Source organism: Bos mutus, chromosome 10 (assembly GCF_027580195.1).
Source record: "Bos mutus isolate GX-2022 chromosome 10, NWIPB_WYAK_1.1, whole genome shotgun sequence".
In the NCBI taxonomy this organism is placed as follows: Eukaryota; Metazoa; Chordata; class Mammalia; order Artiodactyla; family Bovidae; genus Bos; species Bos mutus.
Window position 1 is genome coordinate 37,825,098 of NC_091626.1, and position 19,901 is coordinate 37,844,998.

Here is a 19,901-nt window from a genome sequence, read left to right on the forward strand (position 1 = left end):
GAAATACCTGGTTTTTATAAATGAAACATCATGATGCCTGAAATTTACTCTAAAATAATGTAGTAGTGTAGTAGGGAGAGGGAAGATTACCAAAATCTATCTTCAACCCACAAAACCAGCAATATGGTTTAATCTAATCTATTTATATAGAGTGTTAAACCATGCATGGCAAAATCTTAACAATTGTTGAATCTAGGTGGTGGCTACACAGGTGTTTATTGTACTATCCTTTCAGCTTTTGCATGTTGACAATTTTGCATACTTAGAAGTTGAGGGAGAGAGGAGGTTTTCACAAAAATATTTTCCTTAGAAGAGCTCTATTAAACATACCTTCAATTTTAAAGAAGCACCTTAACCATTCTCAACAAGTGAATTGCTTGTCCTCATTTGTTTATGTACCATCCATTCAAATACTCTTAAAATCTGCCTTAATTATTGTAAATAATATTTCAAATGCTAGAATAGGCCTAATATAAATCCCACAATAATCAGCACAAGATTTATAGGTGTAAACATCTGGTTTTATACCCAAATAACAAACTTAACAGCAGGAAAACAAATCGTTTATTACAGCATATAATGAGTTATATTAAATTTACACAAAGATATATAAAAACACATACTGTTTATATCATACAGTCATTTAACATCAACAGGAATATCAAAACAAATACTACTCATGCACAAAACATGCATATATTGGTATAAAAAAGCAATTTTACACAATACTGTTTACCAAAAAAATTTTTTTTTAAAAAAGCCCTTCCAAGACAGGGTCAGTGGTCCAATCTGGACTGGATTGCACTAATATGTTTGGGCTAATGTTTAGATGGCACAGTGCTCTGTGAGCAGTTCTGAGCTTGGAGTCGCACCCAAGAGTTATTTCATTAGGAGTGAATTTCTCTGCACCCAATGACGAAAAGTTATACCAAAGGCAAGTCTCCAAGGGAGAAATGGTTGGATCTGCTGTAAATTAGAGAGGGGGGAAAAAGGCATCAATGTTGGGTAAATGGCCCTAGAAGGGGTTACTGTAACCAGGGCCTAGGCACCAAGGGTGGCAAAGGTTTTAGCGAATCCTTTTAAGGTATTACCAGCCTCCCTACCCAGATCACCTTTCTGGATGTAGGGTGTGGTCTTCAAGTTCTGAGTCCAGTAAACCAAACAGTTCTGAGAAGAAAACAGAATGGGGCTACATCTGAGAAAAGCAGAATATATAAAAAATGACAGAAAACCACGACTGCCCCTTGTATCTGCTTCACACAACTGTATGTGATACCCCCAACAGGAAAACCCTCATGGCGACGCTGCCCTGAAGAACCAAAAGTAGCAAATGCATGTCCTCAAATGCCATCCACCTGACCTCCAGATCAAAAGGTCTCAGCCACTTAACACCTGAACATCAAAACCTGTGCCTTCACAGATGCTCAGACCATTTCAAAGAAAAATCATCTGATACCACAAAATCCACTCACTGTCACCACCATAAGAAACTCAATACTCACTTCTAACCAGCAAAAAAAAACATTCTTTACCTTCCATTAAAGGCACTAGTGTCCATACGTGACGAAGATGAGACAAAAATTCACCTCGGTTTTCTTTTAACCAAAGGAAAGCACTCCGTGAAATTATTACACACGAAAAAGGAAGACACCACCGACTGGCGGGGAACTAGAAAGCCCCACTCTACACGGAGGATGTGCCTCAGACCGTCGTCATCAGTTTCAAAGAGCCCGATCGAAAGCGGAGGATCTTCTTCTTGAGGTTGTGCGAGGCCTTAATCTTGACGAAGGTTTTGGTGGGGTTGTGGCGAAGGTCGGAGGCCGGGACCGGCTGCAGGGGGAGCGTCTGCACGAACTGGGACCAAATCAAGCCCCCGCTCTCCTCCGAGTCGCTGGTGCTCGTGCTGTCGCCCACGAAGTCGCCCTCGCTCACGCTGGACTCGCTGTCGCCGAAGCAGTTGGTGGTGTAGTTGCTGCGCTCGTCCTCGCTGGTGTCCAGCACGGTGGAGTGGAACAGGGACTCGCACTCGGCCGAGTACTCGGAGTCGCTGGCCGCGTACGCGTAGGGGCTGGCGTAAGGCCCGGCCGCAAACAGCCCCGCGGGCTCCCGTCGGCCCCGCCGCGCGCGCCGCAGCGCCTCCTCGTACGACACCTCGGCGGCCGACCTCCACCGCCGCGAGTCGGTGCGCTTGTGCTTGGGCTTGGCCACCACCGCCTCCCGGCCGTGGCCGTGGCCGTGCGCCCGGCTCCCTGGGCGGTGGCCCGCCCCCAGAGGCCGGCTGGGGAGCCCCGCGTCCGGCTGGCCGCCCCCGCCCCGCCGCGCCTTAGCCGGGGCTCGCCGCAGTTTCTTATTTGTATCCGTGTCGTCGGGGAACCGACACTTCTTGCCGGCCACCCGGGCCTTCTCCCTCACGGGGGGCAGAGCACTTTCCGGCCCGTGGACGGCCAGCGCCCGGTGCTTCACGCCGGAGCCCCTCGGGGCGGCCGCGGGGCGCGCACCCCGGGGCGGCCTGACCCCCGGAGGCGGCGCCAGGACGGGCGGCGCCTTCCCCGGGGGCCCTTCCTCCAGGCTCTGAGAAGAAGAGCCCTCGCTTCTGAAATCCAGGGCCGGCCGCTCTTCCGCCGGGAAAGTGGGGGGCAGCAGGGCTGAGGCGGCGGGAGGGGGCGCCAGAGTGCCTGCCTGCGGGCTGTTTTTCTGTGGCACCTTTTTCAGTGGCTGGACCACTTTGTTCTCTTGCAGCGGTGCGAGGACCCTCCCAGGGCTCTCTTTCGGAGAGGCAGCTGGGATCTGCCCGCTTTCCTTAGAGGACTCCCCTGTCCCAGCGGGGGTACACCTCGCATGTTCCTGGGAGACGGGCTTGGCATTTTTGGGCAAATGCTTACCTTGAAGTTCGGTAGCAGTGCCTGGAGAACAGCCTTCAGGCGCGGGCAACCTCTTGCTTTCCAGAGGTTCTGGCTTTGATTCTTTTGACCACTGTTTTGGTGGGGAGAAGCCCCCATTGTCCAAAGAAGGGATGCCTCCGGAGGGCAAAGGCACCTGTTTCGAATTCTTAAGGTTCCCATTGTTGCCCTGTGAGACACCCCCAGTCACTCTGACACAAACGCTCCCATTCCTCAGAAGCCCCTTCGTGGGGTCAGCGTTCACACTGGTCCTCGGTTTGTTGGTCCTTACTGGGTGGGTTTTTTTCTGGACCAGGCTCAGAATGTAACCATCCATCTTCTTGCTGGATGAAGGATGGGGAGCAGACCACAAACTGCTTGGAGATGGTGAGTTAGTGTCTGTCTTGACGGCGTCCAGCTCAGATCCCGCACAAACGTCGTTGGCATGGTTACCAAGCCGCTCCTCTTCCCTCAGTGGGTTGCCAGTCAGGCAAAGGAGGAACATTGGGCTCTGCACGGCCACGGCATGAAGTGGACTGGGGTAGCGATACACATCATTCCCATTTTTAGACACCAGATCGCACTGGTACTTGGGATTCACATCTGCAATGACAGCAAGGGAATTAGATTGTGGTGTGGAGGGGGAACAGTCAACTGCCCTTATGGCCTGGTCTTCACAATGGCCTTCTTTATATTCCAGCCATCCTATGAGATCTGAAAAACATTTAAAGGTACACTCTGAAGAAATGAACTGGTCAGCACCAGCTTGATCAGGCCAGTTTCTATGAAGACAAATTCAGAGATAGTGAGAGAATAACAAAGAATACCAAATACAAGACAATACTACTCTAGTAGTATTTCATATACAGTTCATACTACTAGATGAGGAAAAAAATAATCAACAAAGGAATTTTTAACAAGATATAACTCTGAATGAAAAATATTCAGCCATTAAAAATGCTTTCAAACTATTGAATAATATATGGAAAACACTTTAAAGTGGAGTGAAAATCATAATTTTATAATTTTACTAAGACTGGATATAGTCAAAGAAAAACGTCTGAAATGAAGCATGTGAACATGCTAATAGTAGCATCTCAAAGTGCTGGGAAAGCAAGTAATGGTACGTTCTTCTTTTTCTATTTTCTAACTTTTCAATAAAAGTATGCTGGAGAAGGAAATGGCAACCCACTCCAGTACTCTTGCCTGGAAAATTCCATGGACTGAGGAGTCTGGTAGGCTACAGTCCATGGGGTCACAAAGAGTCAGACACGACTGAGCGACTTCACTTTCACATATGTACTGCATTTATAACTGGAAAAATAAACGTTTTTTGAGCCATTCTTTCTCTGGGCCACTTTCCCTTCTGTGTTCTATTCCTGGTTTCCCTTTAAGTACTTGAGATAAACTATACTTTCATGGGCTTTCTCCTGATTTTGAATTTTTTTTTAGACCTAATTCTTAATGACATGTGTTTGAATATAACTGTCAATTGAAAGGTCAGGGAAACTAATTTCAATCAAAACTAAATTTAAATAATAATCACCTTATGTTTTTAATAGTTATACTAAAAAATAAAGCACAATATTTTATGAAGGAACTTTTGATAAGGCTTTAAAAGATTGAGGAGTAGTACTAATGAATAAAATTTCCACATCTCAAAAACATAGATGCCAAAATACAATGAAATTAAGCTTTCTTGCTTAATTAGATTATTCTGCTCTCTTATCCTGGTATATATTATAAATATCAAGTCCTCTGTGTGACTTTTAGTTACAGAAGATCAAAGTTTTTGTCCCTATTTAATCTGCTTTCCATTATAATTATATTTATTCACTCAAATATTGAAAACCTACTATGTGCTAGATTATATGTTAACTGTTTAAAGAAAAACCCTGTGAATTTCTATGATTATTAGCAGTCTGGGTGGCAGGGCCAGTCTAGACCCAGAAATGATACTCATTTGTAAACAAAAGTTTATTATAATATAAATGTGTCATGTCCCCATTTCCACTTCCACTCCCAATAAACAGTTCGTTGTAAGAAGGGGAAATCTCTCTAGGTAATATCTGTGCTCATTCTTCCTCACTACCCCAAGGCCTATCCTTATCTTACTCAAAGCCACATTTACCTACATGACACCTCTCGTCCCTGTTCCCTCTTTTCTAGAGTTAAGGAACAAGACAGACATCCCAGCCCCCAAAGGCCAACCCAACTGTCTCAATTATGAGAAGATGTGACATTTGGGATAGAGGAGTCTGTCCTTAAGGAAAACCTATACCAAAGTACCTTTAATGGGTTTATAAAATTTCCCTCTGAAACCAAATCTGCAGAATGAAAGGCAGCAATTACCAATGAACTTGAGACCCAGACACTCTAGATAACACAGATCTGTGCTTCCCCAAATGATTGCTGCTAACAACACACACTACAGAGACACCAGCTGATTAGCAGCCTCAGTTGTTTGGTGTTATGTTTGCACTGCCTAGACCTCAGAAATTCAGCCTATACCTAAGTGGACAATACATAAAACCAAGGGTATAGTGACTTGTGCCAGAACCTATCGCCTCCTTTAATCTCTGTATTTTCTCTGCTCTTCTGAGGAATCACACTAAATCTGAACTAAGGAAGATGTCCCAAATTTCAGCAACAACTCTGCCATTCAGCAAACCAGGAGTCTCTGACAAAAGGCATGTAAAACCAAATTCCTCCTGTTTGATGAGAAGGTTGAACACAACACTTTCTGAATTCCCTTAGTGTGGTGGAAAAACAAGGATCTAGCAGTTAGTCCTAAGCTTGAACCCTGCTTCTGCCACTTACTCACTATATATAGTCTTAAGCAACTTACCAAACTTAACCTCACTGGGCCTCCATTTTCTGATACATAAAATGGTTGCTGACAACACTTGCACCTTGCAGAACTGTATGGAGGATTCAAAGCAGAGAAATGTACGCGGAGCATACAGCAGTGTGTGAGACACATAGTGGAAATGGAGAAACTCTTCCAGAACCAACAATGGCATGATTCTCTCTAGAGATCACTGCAATAATAGCCCCAAAGGGGGAAATGGTCGAGGGGATCTAACCCCATCCACCTTCTAAAAGAAGAGAGAGCTGCCATCACACAAGGCATTCTGGAGAATACGCAGGGCCACTGCCACCAGAAGAGCCAAGCAGCTCTTAAGCAGGCTGACAGATATATTTAATTTGATATAAGCTTTGGTGGTGGTGGTTTAGTCATGTCCAACTCCTATGATCCCATGGACTGTAGCCTGCCAGGCTCCTCTGTCCATGGGATCTCCCAGGCAAGAATACTGGAGTGGATTGCCATATCCTTCTCCAGGGGATCTTCCTGACCCAGGAATCAAACCTGGGTCTCCTGTATTGCAGGAGGATTCTTCACTGACTGAGTTACCAGAGAAGCCTTAACTTTAAATGATTAAAGGAAGAAGAAAGCAGATCTAAAGTAATCTTGAAAACGGAAGCAAGTTAACAGCAAAGATTCAGAAACAGAGCTCAAGATCTATAATATTGGGACAGGATTTCTAAAGATAAGCTATCTTGCTACCATCAGGATATAAAGCCAGGTAACACCCAAAAAGGACTGGGAATAGTGGTGATCTTGATCCTAGAGGTAGCTATGGCACTAAAGGCAAAAAGCAGATGAAGTTCTCTGTCTTTGTTTTTCATCAGTAGAAGGGGCTGAAGCTAGACAACTTTTAAGGACCTTTGACCCCTTCCAATTAAAAATGTCTATCAATTCTGTAGATGAAGAAGTTGTGGTACATATACACAATGGAAAACTACTCAGCCATAAAAAGGAACTCATTTGAGTCAGTTCTAGGAAGGTAGATGAACCTAGAGCCTGTTATATAGTGAAGTAAGTCAGAAAGAGAAAAACAAATATCATATATTAATGTATATATATGGAATCTAGAAAAATGGTACCGATGAACCTATTTGCAGGACAGGAATAGAGAAGCAGATATAGAGAACAGACTTTGGATACAGAGGGAAGGAGAGGGTGGAACCAATTGAGAGAGTAGCATTGAAATATATATATTACCATATGTAAAAGAGATAGCTAATGGGAAATTTCTATATAACACAGGGAGCTCAATGCAGTGCTCTGTGACAACTTAGAAGGGTGGGATGGTGTGCAGTGGGGGTAGGTTCAAGAGAGAGGGGACATATGTATGTTTATGCCTGATTCAAACTGTTATATGACAGAAGCCAAGACAATGCTGTAAAGCAATTATCCTCCAATTGCAAAGAAATTTTTTAAATGTCAATTCTAAAAAGTCTTACCTGCAGATTTGGGGCAACCATCTGAGATAGTCAAGGTTGCCTCCAAGGGGCTGCAGAAGCAGGTGCTGGAATGACAACTGGATAAACACTCACTGAAGACCGAGTTCGAGGAATTGGACAGGGATCCCGAAGCCCCATCACTCAGTTCATAAAACCCTACAAATCAAAACATCATTTGAAATTAAGATCATGTCAAGCAAAAACACACATTTGTGCTTAAAAGGAAAAGGGGTAATCATGTACAAAAGAGAGAAAAGAGAATATGGAGGGAGGGATGGCAATTTTGGTTCATGAGATATAGTGTCTTGACTTTAGGGTTTCGTTTCCAGCAATCCTCAGAAAAAGGCAAAAAGCCCATAACTACAAGTACGTTTCAAAGTTGAGAGTACTCTCACTCTCAAACTGACCTTCCTCCTTGACCCCACCTTTAAAGATGGGCAAGGAAAGAGACTCAGATCTGTGAGAGTGTCAACTTTTTCACAAACATTTCAGAAAAAAATAACCTGAAGAGAAAAACAAATCTATGTAAGGAGCCAAATGGTTTAAAAGGAAAAAAGAAAACTTTTGAAGTGGTCTCAGGAAGTTGAAGTGTGACTAATTTTCTAGCCCTGTTCTGACTTTCTCAAGTTTCAAAGGAGGATCACGCTTCCAGAAATTTGCATAGAAGCTTTTATTTTTAAACTCAGGGGACTTCAGTCAGATGAGTCTCATTATTAAAAATTTTGTTATCTAATGAACTCATCTATGAAACAGAAATAGACTCACAGATATAAAAGAACAGACTTGTGGTTGCTGGGGAATGGTGGGCAGGGATAGATTGGGAATCTGGCATCGGCTGATACAAATCATTACGTAGAAAATGGATGGCAATTTTCTCCCAATTAAAAATCAATTAAAAAAAAAAGAAAATGGATAAACAACAAGATCTTACTGTACAGCACAGGAAACTACATCCTGTGATAAACCATAATAGATAAGAATATATATACAAGTAACTGAATCACTTGTTGTACAGCAGAAATTAACACAACACTGTAAATCAACTATATTTCAATAAATTTATTGCCTGATTTTGTTTCCCTGTCATGCAACTGAATAACAGACTTTTCTTGTTTTGTTTTGCTGTAGTCTCTGTGTACTGGAAACAAACTCCATTGTCCTTTGCAGGTCTGAGAATGCTAAGCACAGGGAGCCGAGACAGAACTCATGACAGCAGAGTTTCTCCTCGTGCCCCCACACTCACCTGAGCTGGGGCGGCTGTCTGTCTCCAGGCGCTCTTCAGATGTCTTTTCCACATCCAGTCTGAGGTCACTTATCTGCTTGTCGAGTTCCTGCAACTGGTTCAACAAACCAGCATCTCTTCTCCTCAAACAATTCTGATGAGGAAGAAACAGAGAAAGGAAAAAAAAAAAAAATTCTGGTGACAAAGAACTACAAAGTTGGCTCTAAGTATTCAAATTACCATCTGAAGAGTTCCCTAAATTTTTCAAAACCAAAATTTTACTGGATGATCTGAAGTGAAGAAAAACTTCAAGAATATGTCCTGTTTAATTCCACTTTCTCACATTTTGCAGTGATATAAATTTTCTTCATAAAAACAAAACTTGGTTTTAGTTTCAGCTAATATATATATAAACTTACTTTTTATAGGTAGGGATATGAAAAACCCACTGAGATTAAAAAAAAAAAAACACCTCTGTGTACAGCCAATTTATTACAAAACAGTACTTCACAGTAAACTCTTTAATTTGAAGTCAGAGTGTAACAGATTTCCTACAATACACTATAATCTTTCTTAGGTGAGATTTTCTGGCCAAATATCCTGCAGAGTTTTGATTTCTATTAGTCACTTTGTGGGGTTTAATCAGTCTTAGGGCCTTTGAAAGTGAGAAACTAATACTAATAGCCAGTGCCAAGTATAATGTGAGCTGGCAGAATCCAAAACCCTCAAGGGAAGGTCCATCAAGATTTGAACTCAACTCGGGTTTCCAAAGGTGACAGATTGTAGTGCTAAGTCACACCGCCACCTAGTGCTTCCTATTGCTGGGAAAGCAAAAAAAAAGAAAAGAAAACTCAGAGGCATCTGGTTCAAATCACAAATGCCAAGTCTACAAATGAAAATAGTACCACAAACACTGACTGGACGGGAATTCTCCTGACATGCTGTCTTGCCCCTCTCCAGGGAACAACAGGAATGTGCCACTCACAATTGTGAGATTCATGAAGACAAGAAGGTGCTATTGTATAAGACAATGCACAGAATGTCAATGACCAGGCACTACCAGCAACAATTGACTCAAATCAGTCTGCTACCAAAAACCACAGCAAAATGCCAAACCTGAGGTATTGCACAAACCACTACTTCCACACAGCCTTACAAAACAGATGCATATGAGTATCTGTTCCTCTTGTCTGTCCTTGAACTTAAAAAGCTTGGACACATAACATGCTTGTTTGTTAGAACGAGTTTCTTCAGGAAAAAAATGAACCAACCAAGTAAAATCACTTTGACGCTCAAAAAAGAGACAAATTATCTGAAAAAAGATAATACAAGAAAACACTCAACAACCACAAGGCATCACTCTGTTAGCAGGAGAGACATTATCTAGTATATGTCTAGTTTCAGATAGTATCACATGGTCAGATAAGGATTTTTTTTTTTTTTCTGTTTTCAAAACTACATTTTTGAGGTCATGGAAACAAAGCTGCCGCCATTTCTCTGAGGCTGGGTCAAAGCTGTTCATCAATACATTAAGCGTCAAAGTTCTTTTTCTTCCCCGTTAATGAAGACGGTAGAGAATGTCTGAGATGCTGACACAAATCCAATAAGATAAATGCTCCGAGAGGAGGTTTTCCCTTCCGCCCACCTCCACCTCAAGTCACAACGAGCAGTACCTATGAGAGGAGGGGGCACTTTCTCCAGCCAAATTTCCATCATGTGCATCTGTTTTAGCCGTCTTATACAAAGGGCTTCTATCTGAAATTAAGCAGCAGAGTAGGCAAAAGCTGGCAGGCTGGAGGTGGGGAGCCCAGGGAGGGGCAGGCAGGGCTCCCCGCGGCCGCTTCCGTGTAATAGTAAAATTCGGCACTGGACAGTCAATCGCGCCCCAAAGTCCCCTCCTCGGCTTTTGTCCCCTCTCGGCGGGAGGACCTGAAGCCAAGAAGCCCTCCAAAGAAATGCTGTTTTAAATGAGGGTTTGCAAACCTTCGGGGAGAGGGCAGGCATTCGTCTAACTAGAGCGATTGGAGGTTCCGACCAGACTACTCCAAGAATCCCGAAGGCAGGGCCGGAGGAGAGAGCGGCCAGCCTCTCCCGGGCAGTCCGCACGGGGTCTCCGGCCCCTCACCTGACACAAAGCGGGCACACGCCGGGATCGCGTGGGCGTCGACAACCCACGCGCCCCCGGGGACCCGCAGGAACCCGGGTCAGGGAAGAGCCGGGCGGGGGTCCCGGGAAGCCAGAGGGTTGCTCCTAGCTAGAGGCACCCACCACGGACCACCTGCCCGACCCCCGGCCCGTCTGCAGGGACAGCCGTGGCCCCACCTCCGGACACGACCTACCAATTGCTTCCGCAGCAGCAAGATGTTCTCCTCCAAGAACTTCTCCTCCAGGCGGTTGCGCTGCGCCGCCTCCCCCGGCAGCTCCCCAGCGCGGGCTGCAGCGGCCCCGCACCCCCGTGCCGCGCAGGGCGCCCCGGACCAGCAGCTCCTGGCGCTGGCGCAGGTACTCCAGCTCCGCCAGCCCGGCCAGCGTGGCCTCCTGCCGCTCGCGGGTGCGCTGCCGCTCCGTGTCCGCCTCGCCCTTCTCCCGCCAGCGTCCCTCAGGCTCCGCCGTGCGCTGCTCTCCCCGGGCCGGCGCCGGCGGCTCCTGCTCCTTAGCCGTCCCAGTCGGACTCGGCTTCATGGCCCCCAACCCGGCCGCGCGCACCCGTCCCCGCAGCCGGGCCGCCCGGGCGGAGGAGCGGGCGCTAGGGCTGCGGCCTCGGGCTCATGCCTCCCGGCGGCAGGGCGCGGCGGCGGGGGCGGGGACCCGGAGCGCTCAAGACCCGCGCGCGGCCCCGGGCTGCAGCCGTCCGGGCCCCGGGCGGCGCCGTCCGCTGTCGCCGCGCGTCCCTCGCCGCGGCCCCGCAGCTGATAACGCCCTGCCCGGCGCTACGTCACGCGCGGCGGCCAGGCGAACCCCCTCCCCGCGCCGGCCCCTCGGCTGCGAGGCCCGCTCCCCCTCGGCTTCCCCCTCTAGTGTCAGGGGCGCCGCTCGCGGTCGGCGCCGGCCTCCTGCTCGCCTGGCCCTCCCCGCTCCTCCCTCTCTCCTCCCCCGCTCTTCCCCGCGGGCCTCCTCGCCCCCTTTTCGGGTTTACGGCACCCAGTTTTTGCCTCGCTTCTTATTGGTTCTTTACAATCGCACAAAGCCAGGGGCGAGCACCCCGAGCCCCAGCATCCTGTTACAGCCGGCTTCGCTGGCAGGGTCCGCCAAGGGACGCAGCAGTTGGGCTCCCCAGAGAACTTTCTGAAACTCGACCGAGTTGCAGCCCACCATGTTAACCCTTTCCCCACACGTCCACTGTTCGTATCCACTCAGGTTGGTTTAGGTTTCTTCCACCTTACCAAGTAAGGTACTGCGAGTGTATTCAAAGACTTTCTCTTGGAGTTGGCTTTTGTGATTCCAAGTTGTAAAGGCAAGCCCTACAAGGCACAGTGCAGCGTTGTCCGAAAACTGTTGAACTCTTGGTTTTGCTGCTGTTGTTTTAATCTTTTCATGGAAGGCATTTAAAATTAGGCAGGAGGATGTCGCTGTACAGCCAGCGGTTGCATCAATTCTTCTACAAGCTCCGGGCTTAGGGGGTGCGCGTGCGCTTGCGCGCTTTGGGTTTTTTTGTTAAGAGTTTTTTATTGTTGTTATTTAGTCTGCAAGCACAAGAGCTCTGAAACCGGATTGCCTGAATTTGAATCCCCTTTCCTGCCAAGACTAGCTGCGCAGGCAAGTAACTTCACCTCTCTGTGCCTCCGTTTCCCCAAGGGTAAAATGGAACTACTAACAAGGTGCCTGTTGTAAGAATTATAATAATATACAGTATATAATATATATATATATATATATATAGTGTGTTTACAGTGGCACAGGCACAGAGAGAGTAAAGGTTATGTGAGTTAAGTTGTATCTTTCTTTTCTTCCTCCAGAAGGACTTAACAAACTTTCCCCCTGCGGTTGCATTTGTAATATTGTCATCTATGCTTGGGACACCGGTCTCAGGGCATTTCAGTGAGATGGGGTCTGGAAATGCCTCTCGTCGGCTTGTCCATGGAAAAGTACCATATCTGTTTTAAAAGCAGTACGTCCAAGAGATGTACTCAGAAATTGAATTCAGCCAGTTGCAGTTTGCTGAAGTTCAGGCACAATGTTGTATGCATTCTATATCATTATTTAAGACTCTTAGACCTTTCTTAAGCTTCTTACCCCTGTTAAGAATTCTTCCTTTCTCCCCTCTGTGTGGGCCAACCTTCTTCCCTCCAAGATCAGTTCACTTCTCTCCTCTGAATTCCAGTCAACTGCATGAATATTTGATTCTTACCAAATGCTCTTTGCATGGTTATTTATCCGGTTATGCACACACATAACTATGTACATAGGTATTTATGTGTATCTGTTCTCTCCAATTACATTATTAGGATTCCTCGAAGGCAGTGATTATTTTTCTCTTAATGTTACTATTGGAAAAGACTCATTAGAAGAGACCTTGATGCTGGGAAAGACAGAAGGCAGGAGGAGAAGAGGACGACAGAGGACGCGATGGTTGGATGGCATCACCGACTCAATGGACATAAGTTTGAGCAAACTCTGGGAGATGGTGAAGGACAGGGAAGCCTGCCCTGCTGCAGTCCATGGGGTCGCAAAGAGTCAGACACGATTGAGTGACCTAACAATAAGTATTACTATAGTGAGGACAATGCCTTTGCAATCATTCAAGAAACTTCAGGTTGGTTGTAAATTGTTTTTTCATTAACACAGTGTCTAACTAACTTAATTTCTGCAAAAAACAATTTCACATTTACCAAAAAGCAAAAATAAGAATTCTCTAGCCACTCTCCATTGACCTCCCCATTGCTGCCCTCACAGTCATAATTGGAACTATAACTACAACCATGATTCACCATTAACTAGATTGTATATTAAATCTAAAAATGTAAAAATGGAATTATGCTTGGGTGCTCATCAGCATACAAAATTAATTCTCTTCAGCTCATCTAAGCTTTATGCCTACTGTGTGCCAAACACAGTACTTGATAATAAAGGAACCAAAATTTCCTTCCTATTTTAGTAAAGCACTAAAGAATAATGACTGGTCCTCTTTGCCAAATGCCACACCCCTTTGTCCTCTGTCATTGTCTTGTGCTATTCATTTATAGGCAAGTTTCTTGCTTTCTAGTTCTGAATTAGATTCCTTCTGGCTGGGTGGAGTCTATTATTGGGGCCTGTGTTATGTCACACATTGACAACTATATTTATATAGTCGAGAGGGGGGAAAAAAGCCGAAACATGTTTTTACACACTACTAATAAATCTTGTTAAAGTAGACAGACAAGTCACTGTGTCTCCAAACCTCTATACCTCCCCAGCCCCCTCCTCACCAAATGCAGCTTCGAGCTGGCTCATTAACCCAAAGCAAACCATTTGCCATAACAGCTTGTACATGTCCATGAAAAAGTGTTCCCAGCAAGTTTAAATATTAAAACTAATCTATTCAAACAGCTCCACCAATAAAATGGTCACAAATAGGAAAAGAGGTTATGCTTTCCAAAGTATCCATTACACATTAATAAATAATGCTGTTCATTCATGCACCAATTAAAACAAACTCAGGCTGTCAAGTGAAGTTAGAACCAAGGAGCTCAACGCTGTAATTGTTTTTCCAGGAAAACTAATGTTGTCAGATTAAGTGTGCCTGGTTGGGTTGCCCCTATTCTCTTTTTAACCCAACAGCCTATTTCTCCTCTCCAATTTAGTCTTTCTTTCTTAGGCTTTCTTTCCTCTTTGAGTCTTTGTTTTGCTTGCAGGTATTTGGGAAGCAGTTGAAGGTAATCACCCACTGTTTGCTGCTCCTTCCTGTCAGCTACAGGATCTCACTTTGCCCTACTGTTTTGATTTTTCTTTCCTTTTCTTTTTAAAGCAAGTACTGGTGCTTCTTCCTCCACCAGTGCTACTTTGTTATCTCTTTTCTAGTATTGCTCAGCTCTCTTTAGTTCTTTTGCTGTCCCTGGAGGCTTCTGTCTTCTCAGAAAGGCTGCTAATCGACACTCAGAATGTGTGACATTAAAGACGGGGTGGATCTGCCACCCGGAGGATCTAGAGAGTAAGATAAAGTTGCCAGCATGAAAAAGAATCTTGACTGAATATATCACAGTCATGTGGCTTACACTTAGACATTTCCTGGGCAAAGCCAGGAAAGGTCCCTCAGATGACACAGTCTGACGCTTTGCCCTTGGGCAGAACGACTCCCAACAGCACCCCCCACAAAGTCTGAGCATCATTGTACAAATGCCTTATCCAGCAGTGAACATTTTTTTGCAGCCCAGCAAAGTAAGGAGCATCAATTGCACGTTTAGCTATAGAGCAATGCAACAAAATGATGCCTTCCAGCTTTTATGGCCAAACAAACACAAATGATGTAATTGGGAAAAGCTGTCTCCTAATAGGAGGGAAAAAAATAAAAGGCAGTCTTTTGAGTTGGGGTGATGACCACCATTCGAGGGACAGGGATCAAAGCTCCAGCCAGACATCAAAGCCCATTTGAGTCTAATGCCAGAAGAGCCACAGTGAATTAAACTTCATATATAAACTAATTATAGCTTGACCCCCACAATTAGGCTTCAGTGAGCACATACACGAAAGAAAGCAGACATTGAAACAAAAGATCAAGAGAAAAGAAAGCTGGTAGCAAAACTGGGCAACATCATGGCCCTGACCACTTTACAAATCTTTTGAGGGCAGAGGGGAACCAGGGAATGGCAGCGGAAACAGCAACCTTGGACAATGCAGGTCTTGTCTGCAAGGCTATGAGACAGCTCCTACTCTCGCTGACTCGTGCACAACCAGAGGCATCCTTATTCCTGGAAGAAAAGGTTATCGTTTAGCTCTTTTTCAGCATTGTTAAAGTTCCCCTTCACCAGATTTCTCTTGAAGGAGTGAGCACAAGGTGATTCCATGAAGGTTGGGGGTGAATTCCCAACACATCTGTCTGGCAGTGCCTGGCATTCCCTACAGTCAATCACAGATGTCTACACCAACTTTGAACTTCAGTCCCTTAGCTCTGCCATGTCAGCTAGTCATCTTTATAGATGAAATGCGTAGCACAGCAATTGTGCAAATTCCCTAGAACTACCTGCTCTGGTACTAACACCATGAAATAAGACTACTTCATCTCCAGGCAAAATTTAAACGTGTTTCAGCTACAAGTAGACTCTTTAAACAATTATATTGAGTAAATTTTACCCTTACTCTGATTTGTTGGGACCAGTCACCAATTTTTTGAAAGTCTCAATTGTATGAACTGGTAAACCATTGCATACCTGATGTGACAATCCATAGACTATTTTCAGTCATAATTTTTTGTAGATAAACATTAGTGCTTTCTTAAAATCATAAAGTCCAAATTTATTACCTGAGTCTCTTGATTAAGAGAAAAAATTCAAAGCAGGCACTCTTATAAAAACAAATAAATACCATCATTATTACATTACATCTCTTTGAGTGATTACTTATGTATTTCAACAGATATTTGAGCAGCTAAGACATGTCTGGCACTGGGCATACAATGGTAAACAAATCAGATATAGTCCCTACCTTCTTGGAGCTTAAGGTCTAGGAGGAAAATTGGCACTAATTAAACAATTGCACACATTTGTGATATATATGTGTATATATATACACACATATATGTATATATATCTCCAAATTGTGAAACAACTGCCAATTAGAGGGATGTGTAAATAATTTCATACTTTAAGAACAGAGGGGAAGGCATCAATATAAATTATCCTTGGATACTAATATTTCTTTTAATCCTATCTAATTGTATCATCTTAATGAGAAAATATAATTATTGATATTCTATTTAAAAATGGCACCCAGACTTCATTTTTCCTTTTTAAATAACATTTTCAAAACAAATATATTCTATGATTCTATCCAGAGAGTAATACTCAAATTAAATCAAACACACACACACAAAATTGATCTTCATAAAAAATATTTTTACAGAGAAGATAATTTTATATTTAACTTTGTATTATCTTTTTAAAAAATATTTGCTTAGAGCTACATTTAAAATATCTATGGGGAGATACTTGCCCTATAGCAAAATAACTCAAAATTTTCATCTATCATCATGAAAAGGTAATAACTAACGCATGTAATTAAACTTTAAGATAACTAATTTCCTTACAGATCTATTTATTACCTTTTCCTCAGAATAATCTGAGGGAGGAGAAAGCATCATTCCAATGCATGGTGTGTGCCTGCTAAGTTGCTTCAGTTTCGTTCAACTCTTTGCGACCCCATGGACTATAGCCCACCAGGCTCCTCTGTCCACGGGATTCTCCAGGCAAAAATATTGAAGTGGGTTGCCATGCCTTCCTCCAGAGGATCTTCCTAACCCAGGGAATCAAACCTGCATCTCCTGCATTGGCAGGCAGGTTCTTTACCAGTGAGCCACCAGGAAAGCTCTACTTTGAGCAATTTCCAGTTTGGTTTCCCAACCATTTCTACACCAGCAAAGGAAATACCAGGTGATGCTCTGCGGGGACTGCTCTGGGTTATTCAGGTGAACAAGACTTTTGCTTTAGAATTTAGACAGTAGGCCCAAGTTGTTTCATTTCCTTTGCTCCTATGAACTAGGTCCCTCTGAGACCAGAACTCACAACAAGAACCCCCTCTGAGTTCTGGGCCTGTGTTTGCCTCCAAGGCCCACAAAGCCACTTTAATTAAGATCCCTCGGTGGCCTGGGGACCCCTGTGGAAAAGCCCGGAATGCCATTATTGCCCCCTGAGCGGCTGAAAGCTCTGACTGTCGCCACCGCCGCTGGAGGCTTAGGTGGCCTCGCCCCACGGGGAGCCGTTTCCTCTAATCCCGCTGCACCTCCGTGGAGAGCCCACCGTGTGAAGAGTAGCACATCTACTTCAAACAGACATCGGGCCTTGTCTGTTTGAGCTGAGGGGAAGGCTGGGGGTGGTGAGGAGCTGCAGATTCAAAGTGAAGTCAGCTGGGATGACAGGCAGTAGCTCCAGCCCCCAGAGACTGAAGCGGCGACAGGAGGCCTAGGGGCTTCCATCTCTCTCTGCACCCTGGGGGGCTCTCCCTCCGGGGGCTGGGACTCTTTGAAGTCAGGGAGGATGGTTTTGACAACAGATGGGATAATTCACTTCTGTTCAGTTTGGTCCATGCAGACCAAATAAATCCAAACAGAGTGGGGGAAGTTTTGCCTCATGACAAAGAAATGCTGCCATTTTGTTACACCCAATGCTTCCCCGCTCCCAGGCCACATAGAGGAATTTGGTTGACCCTCTGTAGCCTTTAATAGATGGTGTTTGCACAGAAGAAAGCATCTGATTCTACCATAGCACTTAACTGTTGTGGTGAGAGGATGTTCACCGAGGGACAGGACGGCCAGATTTGAACTCCAGCTGCACCACACTCCATGGCATGGTAATGCTCAGCGGACGCTTGATGTTGCCAACTTGGACCTCTCAACCTCCTTTCTCTCATCTGTAAAATGGGCCTTATATATAACCTTAAAGAGAGGTTGTGAAATGTCTGGAAATAAATGTTGGTTACCCCAAAGTCCCAAATGTTATGCTTCCATATTCACACCCACACAGTGAAGGGACATTTAAGGACATTCCGCTCAGAGACAAATTATCATTAACCATTGCTTTGCCAGTTTTCTCTATCTTTCTTTGAAATGTTTCCTAAAGCATACATGTCATATTGTTTTTAGAACATTTTATCTGGTTTTGAACTAGGTCAGAGAGAGACTTTTGAAGTGTAGCAGTATGATTTTACCCACTGGCACTTGGGGCTGCCAAGATTAAACACAGGGATCCTGTCCTTAGAAACCATATGGACCAGGAGAGCAAGATGGTATGCTGGAAAGAGCATACATAAGTTTTGACCAGCATTCAACTCCTTGCTGCTGCTGCTGCTAAGTCGCTTCAGTCATGTCCGACTCTGTGCGACCCCATAGACGGCAGCCCACCAGGCTCCACCATCCCTGGGATTCTCCAGGCAAGAACACTGGAGTGGGTTGCCATTTCCTTCTCCAATGCATGCAAAGTGAAAAGTGAAAGTGAAGTCGCTCAGTCGTGTCCGACTCTTAGCGACCCAACGGACTGCAGCCCACCAGGCTCCTCCGTCCATGGGATTTTCCAGGCAAGAGTACTGGAGTGGGGAGCCATTGCCTTTTCCTTCAACTCCTTAAGAAGTCCTTTAACCTCTCTGAGCCTCAATTGCCTCAACTGTAAAATGCAATCACAGTTAGTTCACAGATAGTATGTGAAGGATTGGCTCATAGTAAATACTGAAAACTGTTGACTTCTTAGCCTTCATCATTTGTCAGAGGTATTATTTAGGTAATGAAGTTTATTTGGCCCCTTCCTTTTTTAGCCTGGCCTCTGATTATGAAAAATTTAAAGACACAAAAGTAGAGAGAATTAATGAATTCTCATGAAAATGTCACCCAGGTTAACAATTATAAAAAGATTATGAAAAACGCACTTTTAGAAATTAATATTTAGATAATTCAGGGGTCAACAGATATAAAATAGAGTTACAGATTAGAGCTATATTCCCATCTTTAGGTTAATGCCAGGCATATAATAAGCACTCAATACATATTAGATATTATTATCACTGTTATCACTTTTTTCTAAATGTACCCCAAAACTTTTTACAGACCTTATATAATACACCTTGCATCCAAAAGCACAAAGAATTCCCCACAGTCCTTACACTACACTTTGACATGGGGAGATGAAGTTACTCTGAAGAAAAAGCAGAGGAGTGATTCTCTCAACCTCTCAACCCCAGTTACTGGTCCCGTGGTTCTTGTCCTTGTGCACCAGCGACTTTTTCCCTCGTGCTCTGTTTCACCTGCTGAGCTTGGCAGTGAGCTTCTTGAGAGCTGGATTCATGCCTGATTCAGCTTTACCTCTCCAGGGAAAGTGGCCGGACTGCGTGAGTGCTTAATGCTCATAGAGTCTGGAAGGAAGTACTATTAGGAAAAGAACTAGTTAAGCCAAATTAGCTTGAAAATTAGTTAAAGCATCCCCAGTGTCTAGACTGAGTTTCCTTTATTTGGGTTAGAGAGCTCTTTTTCATGAACAACTAAATCTACTATGTTGCATAGATTAAACTTAATGGACCCTTTTGGCCATTCAGAAACACTGAAGCCAAGAATGCAAATTCAAGAACTCAGAAGTAAATTCTTGGCTTAATTAATGTTGCCTCTTAATTCAATTTGACTTTAAACTCCTCAAGGGCAGGGATAAATCCTTTTTCCTTTCTAACTCCCCTAGAACAAAGTCAGATACAAAGCAGATACTCACCAAATGTTTGTTTAATTTGATTGCTTTTCAAGGTAGACTGAGATGGAATCCCCCATCTGTGACAGACTGTCTTTGGAAAATTCTATAGTTATTTAGAAACAAAATTGGGTACTTTTT

General features: G+C 44.4%; 1 protein-coding gene across 1 annotated transcript; it reads right to left on the reverse strand.

The window, feature by feature from the left end:
- Nucleotides 1–541: 541 nt before the first annotated feature.
- DACT1 (dishevelled binding antagonist of beta catenin 1) lies at nucleotides 542–11,418 on the reverse strand. The gene is given in 5 exon segments (XM_070377765.1): nucleotides 542–3,482; nucleotides 7,188–7,343; nucleotides 8,431–8,563; nucleotides 10,749–10,863; nucleotides 10,865–11,418. Coding segments are annotated over 5 exon segments (2,412 nt in total). The 5' UTR covers nucleotides 11,092–11,418; the 3' UTR covers nucleotides 542–1,701.
- Nucleotides 11,419–19,901: the final 8,483 nt, after the last annotated feature.